The sequence below is a fragment of the Gekko japonicus genome, unplaced genomic scaffold, assembly GCF_001447785.1.
Source record: "Gekko japonicus isolate JY-2015 unplaced genomic scaffold, Gekko_japonicus_V1.1 scaffold586, whole genome shotgun sequence".
NCBI classification, from domain to species: Eukaryota; Metazoa; Chordata; class Lepidosauria; order Squamata; family Gekkonidae; genus Gekko; species Gekko japonicus.
In genome coordinates this window covers 27,961-43,719 of record NW_015177025.1, presented here as the reverse complement: position 1 = coordinate 43,719, position 15,759 = coordinate 27,961, and the positions used below count along the sequence as shown (strand labels likewise).

Below are 15,759 nucleotides of genomic sequence, written 5' to 3'. Positions count from 1 at the left end.
TGTGAGCAAAAATTCTACTTTGTAAGCTCCTGGCATTAAAGTGGTGAGCGAGCGATTTGGCTGCTGCACAAATCAGTTTGCTTTGGAGCCATCCTCCCTGAGCTGAGGCAAAAATGTGTGAGCTGGAGGCTAAAAAACTGTGAGCTAGCTCACACTAACTCAGCTTAGAGGGAACATTGACCCCCCCCCAGTCCAATGCTCCCTCTAAGCTGCGGAGTCTCATGAGCAAAAATCCTACTTTGTGCGCTCCTGGCATTAAAGTTGTGAGCGAGCGATTCGGCTGCTGCATAGATTATAGCTTGCTCTGGAGCCATCCTTCCTGAGCTGAGGCAAAAATGTGTGAGCTGGAGGCTAAAAAACTGCGCAGTAGCTCACACTCACTCAGCTTAGGGAGAACACTGCCCCCAACCCCCTTCTAGGCCTCTGGTTCCAGGATCCCTTTGAAGGGGCGGCACCGGCAGGCTACACTATTGCACAAATTAGCTTGCTCGGGAGCCATCTCTTCCTGAGCTAAGGCAAAAACATGTGAGCCGGAGGCTAAAAAACTGTGAGCTAGCTCACACCAACTCAGCTTAGAGGGAACACGGCTTGTCCCCCTCTTTCTTTACCTTTTTGTTTTGTTCAGCAGTCCCCTCGCTAACTCTTATTAACTCTCCTCCCTGGTTGTGTGCTTATATATATTTATGTGTCCTGTTTTAACGCATTCTAATGCTTGCCGTCTTGGGGAAAGGCAGCACAGAAATGTTCCAAAGAAATAAAAATACACTTTCGTTTCTGTGTTACCTCCTCATGATGCAGGGGCTGCCTCTGTTACTCCATGACAGCCTGCCCTGAGTTCAAGGGCCATTGTGCGCGGAACCGCACTTTGCACTCCCTCAGAGACACCGTTCCTATGTGATTCCCACACTCCTCTGAGGGCCGGGCTTTGATTTGCAACAGACTGAGAAGCTGACGTTTGTGCTACCACACCGGCCAAGCAGAAGGCAACCATGACCCATCTGCCCCCACAGAAAATAAAAGAGCTTTGGGGAAATCTCGTCAGACTCCCGTTTTGGGGGGCCGCGCGCAACGAATTTTCCCGCTCTTTTCTCCCTCAAACATCCCCCCACCGGGGAAAGAAACTAGGGCTCTGGCGCATGCGCAATAACAAGGCCGACGCGCTTCCAACGCTCTCCCTTTTCCTCTTCTCCCCTTTCTTAGCGCACCCTTTCCCACGCACGCGCATTACGGTTTCGGGCAGGCCGTACCACCGCCGGTCGATACGCGAGGGGAAACTATCCCCCTTTCCCCTCGGGCGAGAGCGAATGAAAGAACCGTACAACTTCACGGACTCCACTGATTCTCTCCTGAGCCGCCGCGCCTCCCGCAACGCTTCAGAAGCGAAGCAAAGGCCGTATTAATTAACAGAGCCACCCCTTCGCGGGAAGAGCATGGTTCGCTCCGGGCCCGCGGGTGCTCCAGCCCGCCGCCTCTGAGGGAAGGTGGGTGCCGCCATTTTGTCGGCGCGAGAAGGGACCCGGAGGCCTCGCTTTCCCCGAGCCTTGGTAGGGCGCCCGCCGCCGCCCCCCCTTGCTCTCGGGCCTCACACCGTCGGTAAGCGCGGCGAGCGGGCGGCAAGGGGGGGGGGCCGCGGCGCGTCACGCTCAGCGACGGGGCCCGAGAGCGAGGCGGCGTTCCACGGAGGGGGAGCGGCGGTTGCGTGGAGCGCCGGCGGCGTTCGGAGCGCCGGTTGCCGGGCGTGATGTGGTCCTTGGGGGGAGGCGGCGGCGGCGGCGCTGCTGTCGGATACTGGGGCCCTCCCGGCTGGCCCGCGCGGAGGTTGGCGGCGGTGGCGGAGATGGAGATTTGAACCCGCTTCCCGAGACGACCTCAACGGTGTTAACCGAGATAACTAGGAATGGCGCCTCCCTGTCTCGGGGCAGTGCCTCGCCCGACCCGAACATGTCTAACGGGGGGGTGGAAAAGGCCGCTGCCCCGTATATGCGGCTTGGGCGGGGCGGGGGGAAGGGGGGCAGTGTTCCCTCTAAGCTGAGTCGGTGTGAGCCGGCTCACAGTTTTTGAGCCTCTGGCTCACCCGTTTTTGTCTCAGCTCAGGAACGATGGGGCTCCAGAGCAATGTTCCCTCTAAGCTGTGGAGTCTTGTGAGCAAAAAGTCTACTTTGTGAGCTACTAGCATTAAAGCTGGGAGCAAGCAGTTTGGCTGCTGCATAAATTAGTCTGCTCTGAAGCCATCCTTCCTGAGCGAAGACAAAAATGTGTGAGCCGGAGGCTAACAAACTCTGAGCTAGCTCACACTAACTCAGCTTAGAGGGAACACTGCTCCAGAGCAGACTGATTTACGCAGCAGCCCGATCGCTCGCTCACAACTTTCAGGCCAGGAGCTCACAAAGGAGAATTTTCTGCTCACAAGACTCCACGGCTTAGAGGGAGCACTGCCCCCCCCCCCATCCCTTTCCCCATTCCCTGAAAGCCCAACAGGTTCCATTTAGCGATCAAAGGACATGTCCTCCATAGATCGGTCTAAGTTTTTTTAGAAAGCCATTTTAGCTACAGGTGATAAAATGCATCTGGTGCCAGTGAGTTCCATAAGCTGATTAAGCATCAGAGCGGAGTTTGAGTCCAGTGGCACCTTTTTAAATCAGTCAGAACGTAAGAGAAGCCAATGTTGGATCAGGCCAATGGCCCATCCAGTCCAACATCCTGGGTCACACAGTGGCCAAAAAATACACGGTGCCATCAGGGAGGTCCACCAGTGGGGCCAGAACCCCAGAAGCTCCCTCCACTGTGCCCCCCCAGGGGCCAAGAAGACAGAGCATCACTGTCCCAAACATAAGAACATAAGAGAATCCATGCTAGATCAGGCCAAAAGCCCATCCAGTCTAGCACTCTGTGTCACACAGTGGCCAAAAATACCAGAGGCCATCAGGAGGTCCAGCAGTGGAGCCAGGACACTAGAAGCCATCCCATTGTTGCCCCCCCCCCCAAGCACCAAGAATACAGAGCATCCCTTGCCCCAGACGGAGAGTTCCTCTATACCTTGTGGCTAACAGCCACTGATGGACCTCTGCTCTGTATTTTTATCCACTTCCCTCTTGAAGCCGTCTATGCTTGTAGCCGCCACCACCTCCTGTGGCAGTGAATTCACCACCTCCTGTGGCAGAGTAGGATGTGTCCTACCTGTCCTATAATGATTATCCTTCCCCCCGAAACGAGCTTGGCAGCCCACCAGCAATCATGTTCAGACATATTTTAGCGTGCCAGATGGCCCACCTGAATGCTGCTGAACATAACTGAGCTGCAGTTACTCTTATTTATAATTTACACAATTTACTTATAGAATGCTTTTCTCCCCAATGCGGACCCAAAGCGGCTTACGTTATTCTCCTCTGCGTTTTATTCTCGCAACAGCCCTGTGAGGTAGGGTAGCCTGAGAGAATGTGATTGGCCCAAGGTCACGCAGTGAGCTTAAGAACATAAGAGAAGCCATGTTGGATCGGGCCAATGGTTTCTCCAGTCCAACGCTCTGTGTCACACAGTTGGCCAAAACCTAGGGGCCATCAGGAGGTCCACCAGGGGGCCAGAAGCCCTCCCACTGTGGACCCCAAGTACCAAGAATACAGAGCATCACTGCCCCAGACATAAGAGTATAAGAGAAGCCACGCTGCACCCTTCCAGTCTAACATTCTGTGTCCCACAGTGGCCAAAGCCCGGGTGCCATCAGGAGGTCCACCAGCAGGGCACGAACTCCAGAAGCCTTCCCTTGGCCCCCAAGCACTAAGAGTAGAGAGCATCACTGCCCCAGACATAGTGTTCCATCTACAAGAACATAAGAGAAGCCATGTTGTCCCAGGCCAATAGTCCATCCAGTCCAACACTCTGTGTCCCACAGTAGCTAAAAACCCAGGTGCCATCAGGAGGTCCACCAGTGGGGCCAGAACCCCAGAAGCTCCCTCCACTGTGCCCCCCCAGGGGCCAAGAAGACAGAGCATCACTGTCCCAAACATAAGAACATAAGAGAATCCATGCTAGATCAGGCCAAAAGCCCATCCAGTCTAGCACTCTGTGTCACACAGTGGCCAAAGCTCAGGTGCCATCAGGAGGTCCACTATCAGGAGGACTTCCATGGCATGAGCAGGAACTTGTCTTCCTAATAGTAGGCTGACACTTTTCATTACTATACCACACTGTCTCTCATTAAGCACAGTTACTCTAATGAGTGCAGTATGATCCTTTGTGATTTTTCCGCTGACACCTAGTCACCTTCAAGGGGTCCTTATTTTTGTTTGTTTCATTTATTTGGTCATTTGTACCAAAGCTTTCTCTGCAAAGCAACTTACACAGTTTTCCTCTCCTCCGTGTTATTTTCACAACAACCCTGCTAGGTGGGTTAGGCTGAGAGGCTAATGAACTAGCCTAATGTCCCCCGCCAAGCTTTCATGGAAGAGTGGAGATTCAGACCTGGGGCTCCTAGATCCTGGTCTTAGACTCTGACCAGTACACCATGCTGGGACATTCTCCATGTCTTGGAGGGCAGTGAGCATATCCAGTTCTCATTGGGTCATATTTTGGAGTGGTTTTTCCCCCCCCCATGGCTCATTAAAAGTAAAATTGTGAGGGGAGTTAGATGGTGAGAACAGAGATCTGTCCAGAGGCAGTCTCTTGAGTGGTACGTCTGTCTGGAGATGTGAACCCTGCTCCCCCTAGTTCTGGTCCTTCACTCTAATCGCTGTCATTTATTTATTTTTTACATATTTCTGTGGCACACATAGTTCTCTCCTTAACTTTTACCCTCACAGCAATCCCATGAGGTAGGGTAGCATGTGTGGGAATGATTGGTTCAAGGGTATCTAGCGCAATCATGACTGGGTAGGGATTTGAACCTGGTCCTGTACTTTCTCTAATTATTGGACCTTGCTGGCTCTTTCTTGGTCTGATGCAGCAAAGAAGTTCTTGTATAGGTAGATAGAACCTGTATGTTTAGATGTTTGTTTCTGGATACCAGATGCGGTAGACAAACACTGTCTTCATGCGCTGTTTGTGTGGTTCCCAGGTGCAACTAGTTGGTCAGTGTTCCCAACAGGACGTTGGACATTTGATCTGATCCAGTAAGGTGCTCTAGAAAGATTAGCCCATTTCATAGAGGTTTTCATTAGATCAGGGCCACACAGCTGCCTGCAGGCACCTTTGGAGTTCTGAGAGGAGGGTGGTGAGTGCACCCTGCCAAAATGGCTTCTGCAGGAGGCGCAGCCAAACCCACCTTAGGAGGTGCAGCCAAACAGGCCACCACCCTGCTCAGTTTGTGAAAGAATCACAGAAAGGGAATAAAACTAAATAATAGAAACTTGGGGGCAACAGAGAAAGGAGCTGGAATAGAAAGAGGGGAAGTTTGAAGGGGACATTTATTATTTTATCGCTTCTTGGCCTTTTGGCTAAGATCAAGTGTAGTGTAGTACTTTATTTACCTCCTGTCTTTCTTTTCCATGTTTTGAAGTAGTATTCCTCCTGTCATTGCTCAGAGGGAAAACTTTACTATTTTGGTCTGCTTGGGAGAGGTGTTTTACAGTCAGCCACTGTTTGGATTAAGTGGACTGGACATGTGACACGTAAGAAATTTAGTGTTGCCTGATGTGACAACAGTCAGTAATCTATATGGCTTTTTAAAAAGGACTAGAGAAATTCATGAATAGGCAATTAGCACTTCCAGATCTTCTGGTTCTGAATACCAGATGTTGAGGGCAGACAAACGGATCAGGCCTTCACATCTCCCTTTTGGGTTTCTGGAGGCTGTGTGCTAAAGGCTGTATGTAGTAGACTGTCAGCTGTGGTATTACCTTAATCAGAGAAACAAAAAAGCAGTCCTTTCATTTCAAGACCTGTGGTAGCTTCTGTAAAGGGACCGTAAGGCGCATGGAGAGAGACTAGATGCCACCACAATCTCAGCCTGTGATTTCTTTTAATATGGCTCACACTTTTCCTTTAATATTTTTTATTCCATTAGTTACCACACGGCAGATATGTCGGAGTACATCCGGGTTACTGAGGATGAGAACGAAGAACCCATTGAGATCCCCTCAGAGGATGATGGGACAGTGTTGCTGTCGACAGTCACTGCTCAGTTCCCCGGGGCTTGTGGCCTGCGCTACAGAAACCCCGTGTCTCAGTGTATGAGAGGAGTCCGATTAGTGGAAGGAATTCTGCACGCACCAGATAATGGCTGGGGAAATCTGGTTTATGTTGTTAACTATCCCAAAGGTGGGTGTTACACATAATTTTCAGTTAAGTAGATAAAATATTATTAAAGACTAATTATTTATGGTTTGACTTTTTGGACATAGAAATCTGTTTGGATGGATATTTTTTTTTAATTGCAAAGATTCAGATAAGCTCTAAAAATGCTGCAGGTGTCAGAAGTGAATATGTTCTACTCCTAATAAGTACTAGGACAACAATCCTGTGTACGTTTACCTTGCAGTAAGCCCCATTGAGCATAGCAGGACTTGCTTTTGAATAAACACTCCTAGGATTTGACTTCACAAAGCTTTAAAAAGGAGCTGTCTCCTTGTAAAGCCTTTGCTTTATTTTGTTTAGTTCATTTTTGAAAGACCTCTGGTGATAGGTCTCCTTCTTTCTTTAGACAATAAGCGTAAAATGGATGAAACAGATGCTTCATCAGCTGTGAAAGTGAAGCGAGCAGTGCAGAAAACCTCTGATCTCATCGTTTTGGGACTGCCATGGAAAACAACTGAACAAGATCTAAAGGAATATTTCAGCACGTTTGGAGAGGTTCTCATGGTGCAGGTATTTGGCTTTCCTTTCTCTGAGAAGTCCGTGGTTGAGCACAGAAGCTTATTAAGCAGGGGCAGTCCAAGTACTGAGTACCCCGCTTTGTCAGTGGCAAAATATAGTTGCAAAAATTTATGCTTAGCAAACTTTCCTCTTGCTGTCTGTCACATGACAACTGCCCTCCGGGCTCCTGCTGTGGTTTGTGCTGTGCAAGCTCCTCCCAGTGACTTCCAAATCCTTTATATGCTATGCTTAAGTAAAATAATGGCTTTTCAGTCTAATCCTAGGTCTTTTTTAAGTAAGAAAGGAAATCCCACTGATTTTTTTATTGCCTTTACTCCCAAAGAAGTACGCATGTATTGGTGTTGGTTTGGCTCATTTGGTTGTAGTTCAGATTTTTTTCACAGTGCAAGCTGAGATTTCCTGATGAGTTCTTGGGGTGAGTTTCGCCTTTGTACGCGATTCTGAAAGTTACTTGGTGACACCTTAGGCATTGCCTGTTTTATCTGTCACTTCTAATAGTAAACTTAGAATAAGCTATGTGCTTATCATGGCAGTGAAAGCTACAGACCAGATAGGGGTATTCAATATGCTTGGAGTGCTCCCCAGGTATGCAGATAAACTATAATTTAAAACCTAAAAATGAAAAAGGGAGTGGGGGCTATGAGCATTGGTTTATAGGCGAGACCGATAAATCTGGAGGCTTAGATACTGGAATATAGAGGTCTAACGACTCTCCATGCAGTGTAGAAAAAAAGAAACCCACCCCAGCACTGAACCTCTTTGGTTTGGAATATGCTAGATACCTAGGATTCAGAACTAGATGAGCAGGAAGTTTATCTATCGTAGAGCTAATCTGTTCTGGGCTGCAGGGGGAATTTCTCCATTGGGTCCCTCTCCCCATAGTTCTTTGTCAGCTGCCAAATTATACCAAATTTTAACTTTTGTACTTAACTAGAATGGATGGAAATTTTAACATCCTGGCTGTTTATATTTTTGTTGTCAGAAGTGTATTGCATAGGTAAGGTGGGCCAGTTTGAGTCATGGAAGTTTTGAATGAACATCAGACAAAATCTTTGTACTGCTTTCATCGTTGCAGGAAATAGTGTGAAATCAGCTCACAAATGCCAGTTTTTACCTGTGTTACAGTTCTTGCATTCAGATCTGTTCTCTTATTCCCAGGTTAAGAAGGACATCAAAACTGGCCACTCAAAGGGGTTTGGGTTTGTACGATTTACAGACTATGAAACCCAGGTGAAAGTCATGTCTCAGCGACACATGATAGATGGAAGATGGTGTGACTGCAAACTTCCAAACTCTAAGGTACTTTTAGGGGTGACTTGTTATAGGCTTTTGTTAATGTGCAAGTGAAGTTGTGGTCAATTACTTGTCTCAATTGATTGCCAAGAATGAGCGACTCTACAATTTTGAACATGGTAGTGGGGATCCAAATTACTGAGCAGCTAGTCCAACAGCAGTTCTCTGCCACATGACCAATTTATGATAAGGGGAAATTCCAAAGCGGATTGTGATGTACCATGAAGGGCTGCTGTTGAAAAGAAAGAGGCAGATCAGTCTTGATAGCGATGCCCAAAGTACATCTTTAGTCCTGGCCACTAAAAAGACTCCATGTAGAACTTTCAAGGAAGTGTGCTTTGGCTGAAATTCTAACTATTTGTAATATAATACTAAATTATCTAAAAGTGTGGGTGAAACACTTTAAAAATGTCATTGCCCTTACATTCTCTTCCCTTTCTCAAAATGTGTAATTATCCAGCTAGCCCGCCAGCTGTTCGGTTTCTAATCTCATGTCATGCTATACATTTAAACTTCAGAAGGCACCATTCCAGAGTCTCTAGTGACTTCCATGTTTAGCTCTTACCTACTCATTTGACTAATCAGTATTTTCTTGCGTGTGTGTGCACATGCTTGCATTTGATTATTACAAAACAGCTTTTTGTATTAATGGGAGTCTCTTGTTCTGCATTGGTACCAGCAAAGTCCAGATGAACCTTTGCGTAGCAGGAAAGTGTTTGTTGGGCGTTGCACTGAAGACATGACTGCAGAGGAGCTTCGTCAGTTTTTTTCACAATACGGAGAAGTGGTTGATGTCTTCATCCCCAAACCGTTCAGAGCTTTTGCCTTTGTCACGTTTGCTGATGATCAGGTAATCCATCCTCATTCATCTCGTTATTCCCTGAAGCGCAAGGCAGCTTGTTCCTGATATTTTTGTTAAGTTTCCGTTTTCCTTTGTTTGCTTGTAAAATGTAAGCGCAGCTGGCCTGAGAGATACTAGACAATTTACAGACCTATTAATACCCCTCCTTTCTGGTACACGAGCACTTTTACTTTAAGGCAAGTTTTAATCCAGAAAAGCTGATCCCTGAAGTACCCCCATTTTGCTGATTGTTTTCCTAGTACAGCAAATACATCTCTAGTGTGGCCGGCCTTAATTGCATCATGCTGCCACCGTAGAACAAAAACAACAGGCCAGGCTTGCAAGTCAGTACAGAAAAATTATCAGTCCAAAAAGTGCCTTCATGTACCTGCGTTAATCATCTGTAGCGTATTGACTGGAGGGGGTGGGCAGATTCTCAGCTTTCCTAGTTCAGAAACATTTCCCTGTTTGGTTGCCTGAAAGCTGCCACAGGTAACCAGCTGAGTTGCTGTTGACAAATTGGTACAAGGCAGTAGTTAAGAGGGCAGTGAATTGTATTAAACATCGACTGGTAAGAATACCTGAGCGCTTTCTAATCTGGAAGTCTTAAATGAAGTTTGAGCTTCTATGCTTTGAAACACACTTAACTGCTGTTTATATAAACCGGCAACTCTTGGAGCCACGGTGCACTTAATACGAATGCCATTCTGTAGAGAGATTTGAGAAGCAAACTTCCCTTTGTAAGGAGAGGAGTAGTAATACTCTGGAGGTGCAACTGTTTGATTAACATTAAGCCTTCTAGACCTGATGTTTGCTGCTTCTGTTTTTAAAGTCGTTTGTTTTTACGCTCTTCAGAGGTACTCATCTGCCTGCCTTGTTTCTTGTAGGTTGCCCAGTCCCTTTGTGGCGAGGACTTGATCATAAAAGGAATCAGCGTCCATATATCCAATGCTGAACCTAAGCATAATAGCAGTAGACAACTAGAAAGAGGTGGAAGATTTGGTGGTAATCCAGGAGGCTTTGGGAATCAGGGTGGATTTCCTAACCGGGGGGGAGGAGGTGGAGGTGGAGGGTTGGGAAACAACCAGGGCAGCAACATGGGGGGCGGGATGAATTTCGGAGCCTTTAGCATCAACCCCGCCATGATGGCGGCAGCTCAGGCAGCTCTCCAGAGCAGTTGGGGGATGATGGGCATGCTAGCTAGCCAGCAGAACCAGTCTGGGCCCTCGGGGAACAACCAGCCACCAGGCAACATGCAGAGAGAGCAGAACCAGGGTTTCAGTTCAGGGAGCAATTCCTACGGAGGCTCTAACTCTGGCGCAGCAATTGGGTGGGGCTCGTCCAACGCAGGCTCTAGCAGTGGCTTTAACGGCGGTTTTGGCTCGAGCATGGATTCCAAGTCATCTGGCTGGGGAATGTAGGCAATCCAATCCTGACTCTGTGGAGGGAAATCGGGTCTTTTTTTTTCTAGAGCGTCTGGTAAGTATATTATAAGATGCATATACTAAAAGAAAAAAAAAATTCCAGATCAGTTTGTTCAGCGTGTAGTATATTTGAACAGTATTTTTGACACGTTTTCTTTTGTAAGGGTGGGGAGGGGAAAAAAAAGAAAAGAAAAGCTTAAATGGAGATTTATAGGTTTTGTTACGATGAGTTGGGTTGTTGAGTGACTGAAAGTGGACGTGCCGGTTTGCCTGATGGGTAAACAAACCCACTGCAATTTGATAGGGATTTGTTTTTTTAAAAAAAGAAATTGATTCCTCATTTCCTAGTCAGCTGAGATCTGTGCATGTTTCGAAAATGGAAGCCATTTTTTCCCCAGAAACTGCATCCTTTTCCTTGTTAGTTTTTTTTTCTTTTAAAATTTAATTTGATCCCCCGCCATAAGAATTTCTCTCTCTCTTTCTCTCCCTCCCCCTCCCCCCAAATGTCCTGTGTGGAGAATGCAATGTTGGTGTCGGCTTCTTTTCCTTTTAACACTGTCTCCCCTCCTCATACTAAAGTACGGTATGAAGACCTCATTTAATCCTTGCAGTTCATCTCATTTCAAATGTCTATGGAAGAAGCACTTCATTGAAAGCAGTGCAGTTTAAAAAAAAAATCTGCCTTAGGAAATACTTCTGTCTCCATGCTTTCCTCATCCAAGACTCCCATCACACTGCACATGCTTCGTCTTAAGACGGTGGGTGTTCCATTTTTATCCGCTACTCTTTTATTTCATGGAGTCGTATTCAACGCTATGAACGCAAGGCTGTGAGATGGAACCGGAAGGCTTGTTTGAACTCTTGAAAACCTTGTGTGGTATTGGATTGGTGGTGCCGAGGCATGTGAGGGCTTGGTATGTGCGAGAAAAAGGAGGAGGCGCATGCAGAGAGAGACCTGGTGGTGCTTAATGGGATTTTTAAAAAAATAATAAATTTCTTGGCGCGATGTCCCTCGATCCTGTGGCTTTGGTGAGAGAGTGTGCGGAGAGCATTGGGAGCGGACGTACGAGTGTTTTTTTTTTCTGGCATTCAAAGGACATCCCAGTCTGGAAGAACTTAAATGGGGGGCTTTTTACCTAGTTAACCAATTATTTGAATGTGTTAAGTGAAATGAATATCTGTATTTTTTTTCCCTCCGTTGTCAACTCTGCTGTGAATGCTGTATGGTGTGTGTTCTTTTCTGTTAATGATTCTGTAAGTGTGGTAATGTGAACTGAAGGTGGAGTTTTGGTGGGAACACCCAGCTTGGGGTGCGTTTTGTGGAAAGTTGGCTTTTTTTTTGTAGCAAAACTCAGTCCCAAGCTCGGAGGTTCCCTTGGGTGGAAGTTTTCTCTGCCTGTAAGATATCCATATGAATGCTGTTTGCTGCAGTTCTGTGTTTGGATGCTTTTTATAAGATTTGTCAATGTAGGAAATTCTTAAATAAAACTGATTTAAGTAATATGTGTGTGTGTTTGACAGCACCCCTCCCCCCAAGTGTATAGCCATTAATTTAAGTTGAGGTAGCTGTAAAATGTCTGCTATTTATGTCTTACCTTTCACTGATGTAATCGATACCAGTAACACAACTGCAGTTCCGTCTTTGTAGCATTTAGTAATATACATATCTGAAATTGTGCTTTACCAAATGAGATAGCCTTCCCTTGGTGAGTGAGTTCTCTCCCACTAGAGAGTGTTGTAGGCAAGAGCCAAAATTGCATTTAAGCATAAACAGTATTGCTCCTGTCAAGTGCATTCTACTTAGATGCTGAGCTGGTGGTAGTGTTAATTGCCCTTTGCTGGAGTGAGTACAGAGAATAGCTTGCCCATATGTTAACACCCTCCAGAATGCAAGTTGGCAGAGCACTTGTGACTCAGCTTGAAGAAAGGTTTGACTGTCTGAAGGAAGAGGGGTGGACTTAGCAGTCCTAAAGACTTGTTGCATAAGTTAACAGCATCTTTGTGATCCCATTATTATATCTGATGCAAATCTACAACTTTCACCTGGCAGATTTTGGAAATAGGCAACCAACCCACTAAACACACCCCCCCCCCCCCCCCCCCCCCCGGGAAACTGATGGTGTCCTGATTCATTGCAGATCTTCCATGTGTGCTGGAAGGCTAGTTTAATTTCCCTCTTTTTTCCTTGGCTCTGGCACTTAAAGCCTGAATCCTGTTTTTTCTTAAAGAAATATTAGTACATGTAGAGTTTTGTTGTGGGGTGCTTTGACTAGCTTTGCTTTTTAATGCTAAAGCCCACTTCCAGTACTTGCTTCTCACTGTAAAACAATCTGTGACTCTTCTGAGAAGAAATATTCTTTCATAAGATGCTTGATTTTTTTCCTGCACCTAAATCAGATCCATTGCCAAACTCTGTACCATCTGAATTTTGCATTTTAGCATTTGCACTAATACCAGCTACTGCTGCTGAGTAACACTTAAAATGGTATTCTCGGACCTCCAAAGGCTAAACTCTGTCATCCCGGGAAGGATCTTGAGGGTAAGTTTATACATCACTAGCATGGTTTCAGTAACTTGTTTCAGGTTGTCTTTTGAGTCTAGGGCCAACTGGGGAACACCTGCTGTGATATTTTTAATGCTGCTAGAGCATGAAGGGTTCTAATATCCCCTCCCTCAAATCCCTGTGTGTATTAGAAATGTTTTCAAACTTTATTCATAGTCTATAATATTTTTTTTTAGTGTTTTAAGTGAGTTAATAAAAGGTGTTCTCGTAACTTGAGTGTCTGGAGTCTTGTTTTGCCTTGACATTCAGTAGACTTGTATTTGTTGCACTTATGCAATTTAAAGTCGGAAGATCAGGAACACAGTCAGTTTTAACACTGCTAGAAGGATTATCTCGCTAATGAGCTTCATTTAGTAATAAACAGTGTAGTAATTTAACAAAGGCCCTGAGTGAGCCAGTGAGTTGTGTGTTTTGGTTACCTGCTGAGCATCTCTTAATTACTGAGTCTGTGCTATTCAAATAGATATAATGTTGACGATTTTCTTCTTGCAGGCTAAATTTGCGTGGGTGTGATTGAGGCTTGGAGCACTTCAGTCTCAGCGGTTGCAAATGTAATGTTGCAGCTGATTGAACAGCACGACTGGGGGGGGGCCTTGCCCTATTCCTCTGAGCTGCCTACATCTGTGTTCTTTGGCTGTCAGTACTGCCTGCTTGTAAGACCAGAACAGATTCTCAGATCTTTTTTTAAAATTATTGTTATTCTAAACTCATAGAGGAGTCCATGGCTACTACAGTGGCGGCACAGTTAGAGTAAGTTTTTGTAGCTGCTTGTGTGAATTTTATAAAAACCCAGACCTGACTTAAGCTTAAGACTTTCCTTCTTACAGTTGGCTGCAGAACGTTAATGAAACTCCTAACCTACGTACGTCCAAAGCAGTGTTCCCCAACGTGGTGCCTATGGGCGCCATGGCACCCACCAAGTATTTTTAGAAACGGGGGAGGCCAAATGGGGTTCCAGCGGGGCTTCTGATTGGCCACTGGTGATCTGATTGGCTTTACAGATTAAAATAGCCAGTGTTTTCCCCCCCTCACTCTTTCCCGGTCCATTTTTAAAAAAGTGTTCCTCTTGACCCCTGCGCCTGGGCTTCCTCCGTGTGCGTGCATGTATAGTTGGCTCCACCTCCTGTGGTGGCCATTTTGTGATTGCGCCCACCCTACTGTGTCAGAATCCCAAGGGTGCCCACTGGCTGGAAAAGGTTGGGGACTCCTGGTCCAAAGTCTGTTGTTTAGGAGAGAGAACGTGGGCAGGAGGTACCCCTGTCAGTCTTGGAGCATCTCTGTCTCTTTGGCAGAAGCTACAAGTAAATTTGGGGACTAGGTTTAGCACTTCCGTGAATCATATGATCTAGGATGGCAGTTTACTGTGATCATTAGAGCACTTCTCACATAATTCTGCTTTAGTGCTCCATGATTTTTTGAAAGCCAGACGGGAGTTTAAAAGTTTGCCTGTGATCAGTAAAGCCCTCTTAATCTCCTCCATGCCTTCTCATTAAAAATAAAAAGTTCAAATATTATACTATGGAAGGAATAACATTCATTCTCAAACATAAAATAACCTTAGTTCATTGCCTCTGAAGAAGCCTGTGAAAGTTCATGCAGGAATAGCATTTCATTAGTCTTTATGGCACCGTTAGACTCCTTGTTCTTCTCTTCATGCCCTACATCTGGGAAAAGTGTCAAGCATGCTTTAATTGAAATCACAAGGTCGGTGCATTTACGTATTGTGTCGCATGACGGTTTCCTTGCCGGAATGTGTGTGTAAAGTGCCATTAAGTCACAGCCAAGTCACGGCAACCCCAGTAAAGAGCTTTCAAGGCAAGTGAGAAGCAGAGGTGGTTTGCCTTGCTGGAACAGAGAGGGAAAAAACATTTAAAAGGTCAACTGTTTGTAAAGAAAATGTAAAAGCTAACAGGTGGATACAAGAAACAAAATCATGCCGAAGTTGATACTTCAGTGCTGCAGTCTCGGTTTTAGCAAAAAGTTTCCGTCCTGCCTCTCCTATCACTTGAAGGAGCTTGCAGTGACTTGTGTGCACAGGTTTTCCTGGCCTCTGCAGGTCTGAGTAAACCTGGAACCATTTGGAAGTTTTTACACTCCAATCTTTTGTGCATTTACTGGCATACAAAAGCAGAAGAATGGTGTGAGGATGAAGTGTTTGAAAAGGCTGCATCGCTTGAGGCTGCCAGTGCAGGATTCACTGGGTCATATATATCTGACTTATACAGAGTCACACCGTTGCTCTGTCAAGGTCGGTATTGTCTATTTTGACTGTCAGCTGCTCTCTAGTATTTTAGGAAGAAGTTTTTCAAAACATGTACTTTCTGATCCATTTAGCAGATGGATTGTCCCCACCCCTAATAATTGTGGTCATAGGTTAGGGATAAATGAGTAACTGTAGCCGCTCAGAGTCCCCTTAGGGGGTTAGAGCGGGGTAGTAAGCTGAAATAAATAAATAAATAAAATGACAGTGATTTAATTTGGAGCCTCGGATAGTCCATCACTGAGCCATGGCCCTCTCAGAATGTTCTTTCATATCAAAATTCTGTGCAGATAGACAGTTTGTCCTGTAAGGATAAAAGTCCTGCCCCTTCTGTTTGCTGTACTGTTTTCCTGTTTGCAGGGAGTTTTTGACAAGGAAGCATTTTTAAATGTGATCCTCCCATCTGCAGTCTGAAAAGATCCAGTCCATTTTGTCTCCTTAGCTCTCTTTGACAACTTGTTTTCCTAAACAGATGTGAACCTTTCTAAGCCCAATGACTTCATTGAGCTTAGAATGGTACATCCGCTTCGAGTAGCAGTGTTAGAATTGCAGAGACAAGTAACTTTATGTA

The 15,759-nt window shown here is 45.8% G+C and overlaps 1 protein-coding gene across 6 annotated transcripts; it reads left to right on the top strand.

Annotated features, from left to right (window-relative positions):
* The first annotated feature begins 1,226 nt into the window (after positions 1 to 1,226).
* On the top strand, positions 1,227 to 12,450 carry TARDBP (TAR DNA binding protein). 6 transcript variants are annotated; one of them, XM_015427833.1, is made up of 7 exons: positions 1,227 to 1,593; positions 5,999 to 6,252; positions 6,635 to 6,798; positions 7,966 to 8,106; positions 8,780 to 8,950; positions 9,829 to 9,931; positions 10,945 to 12,450. In XM_015427833.1, exons 2-7 carry the CDS (start codon positions 6,015 to 6,017, stop codon positions 10,965 to 10,967), a joined length of 840 nt encoding a protein of 279 aa, XP_015283319.1. In that variant the 5' UTR covers positions 1,227 to 1,593; positions 5,999 to 6,014; the 3' UTR covers positions 10,968 to 12,450. The 6 variants fall into 6 exon arrangements, with proteins under 6 accessions (XP_015283319.1, XP_015283318.1, XP_015283317.1 ...); XM_015427832.1 differs by having other exon boundaries at positions 9,829 to 9,946; XM_015427831.1 differs by having other exon boundaries at positions 9,829 to 9,946; positions 10,884 to 12,450.
* Positions 12,451 to 15,759: the final 3,309 nt, after the last annotated feature.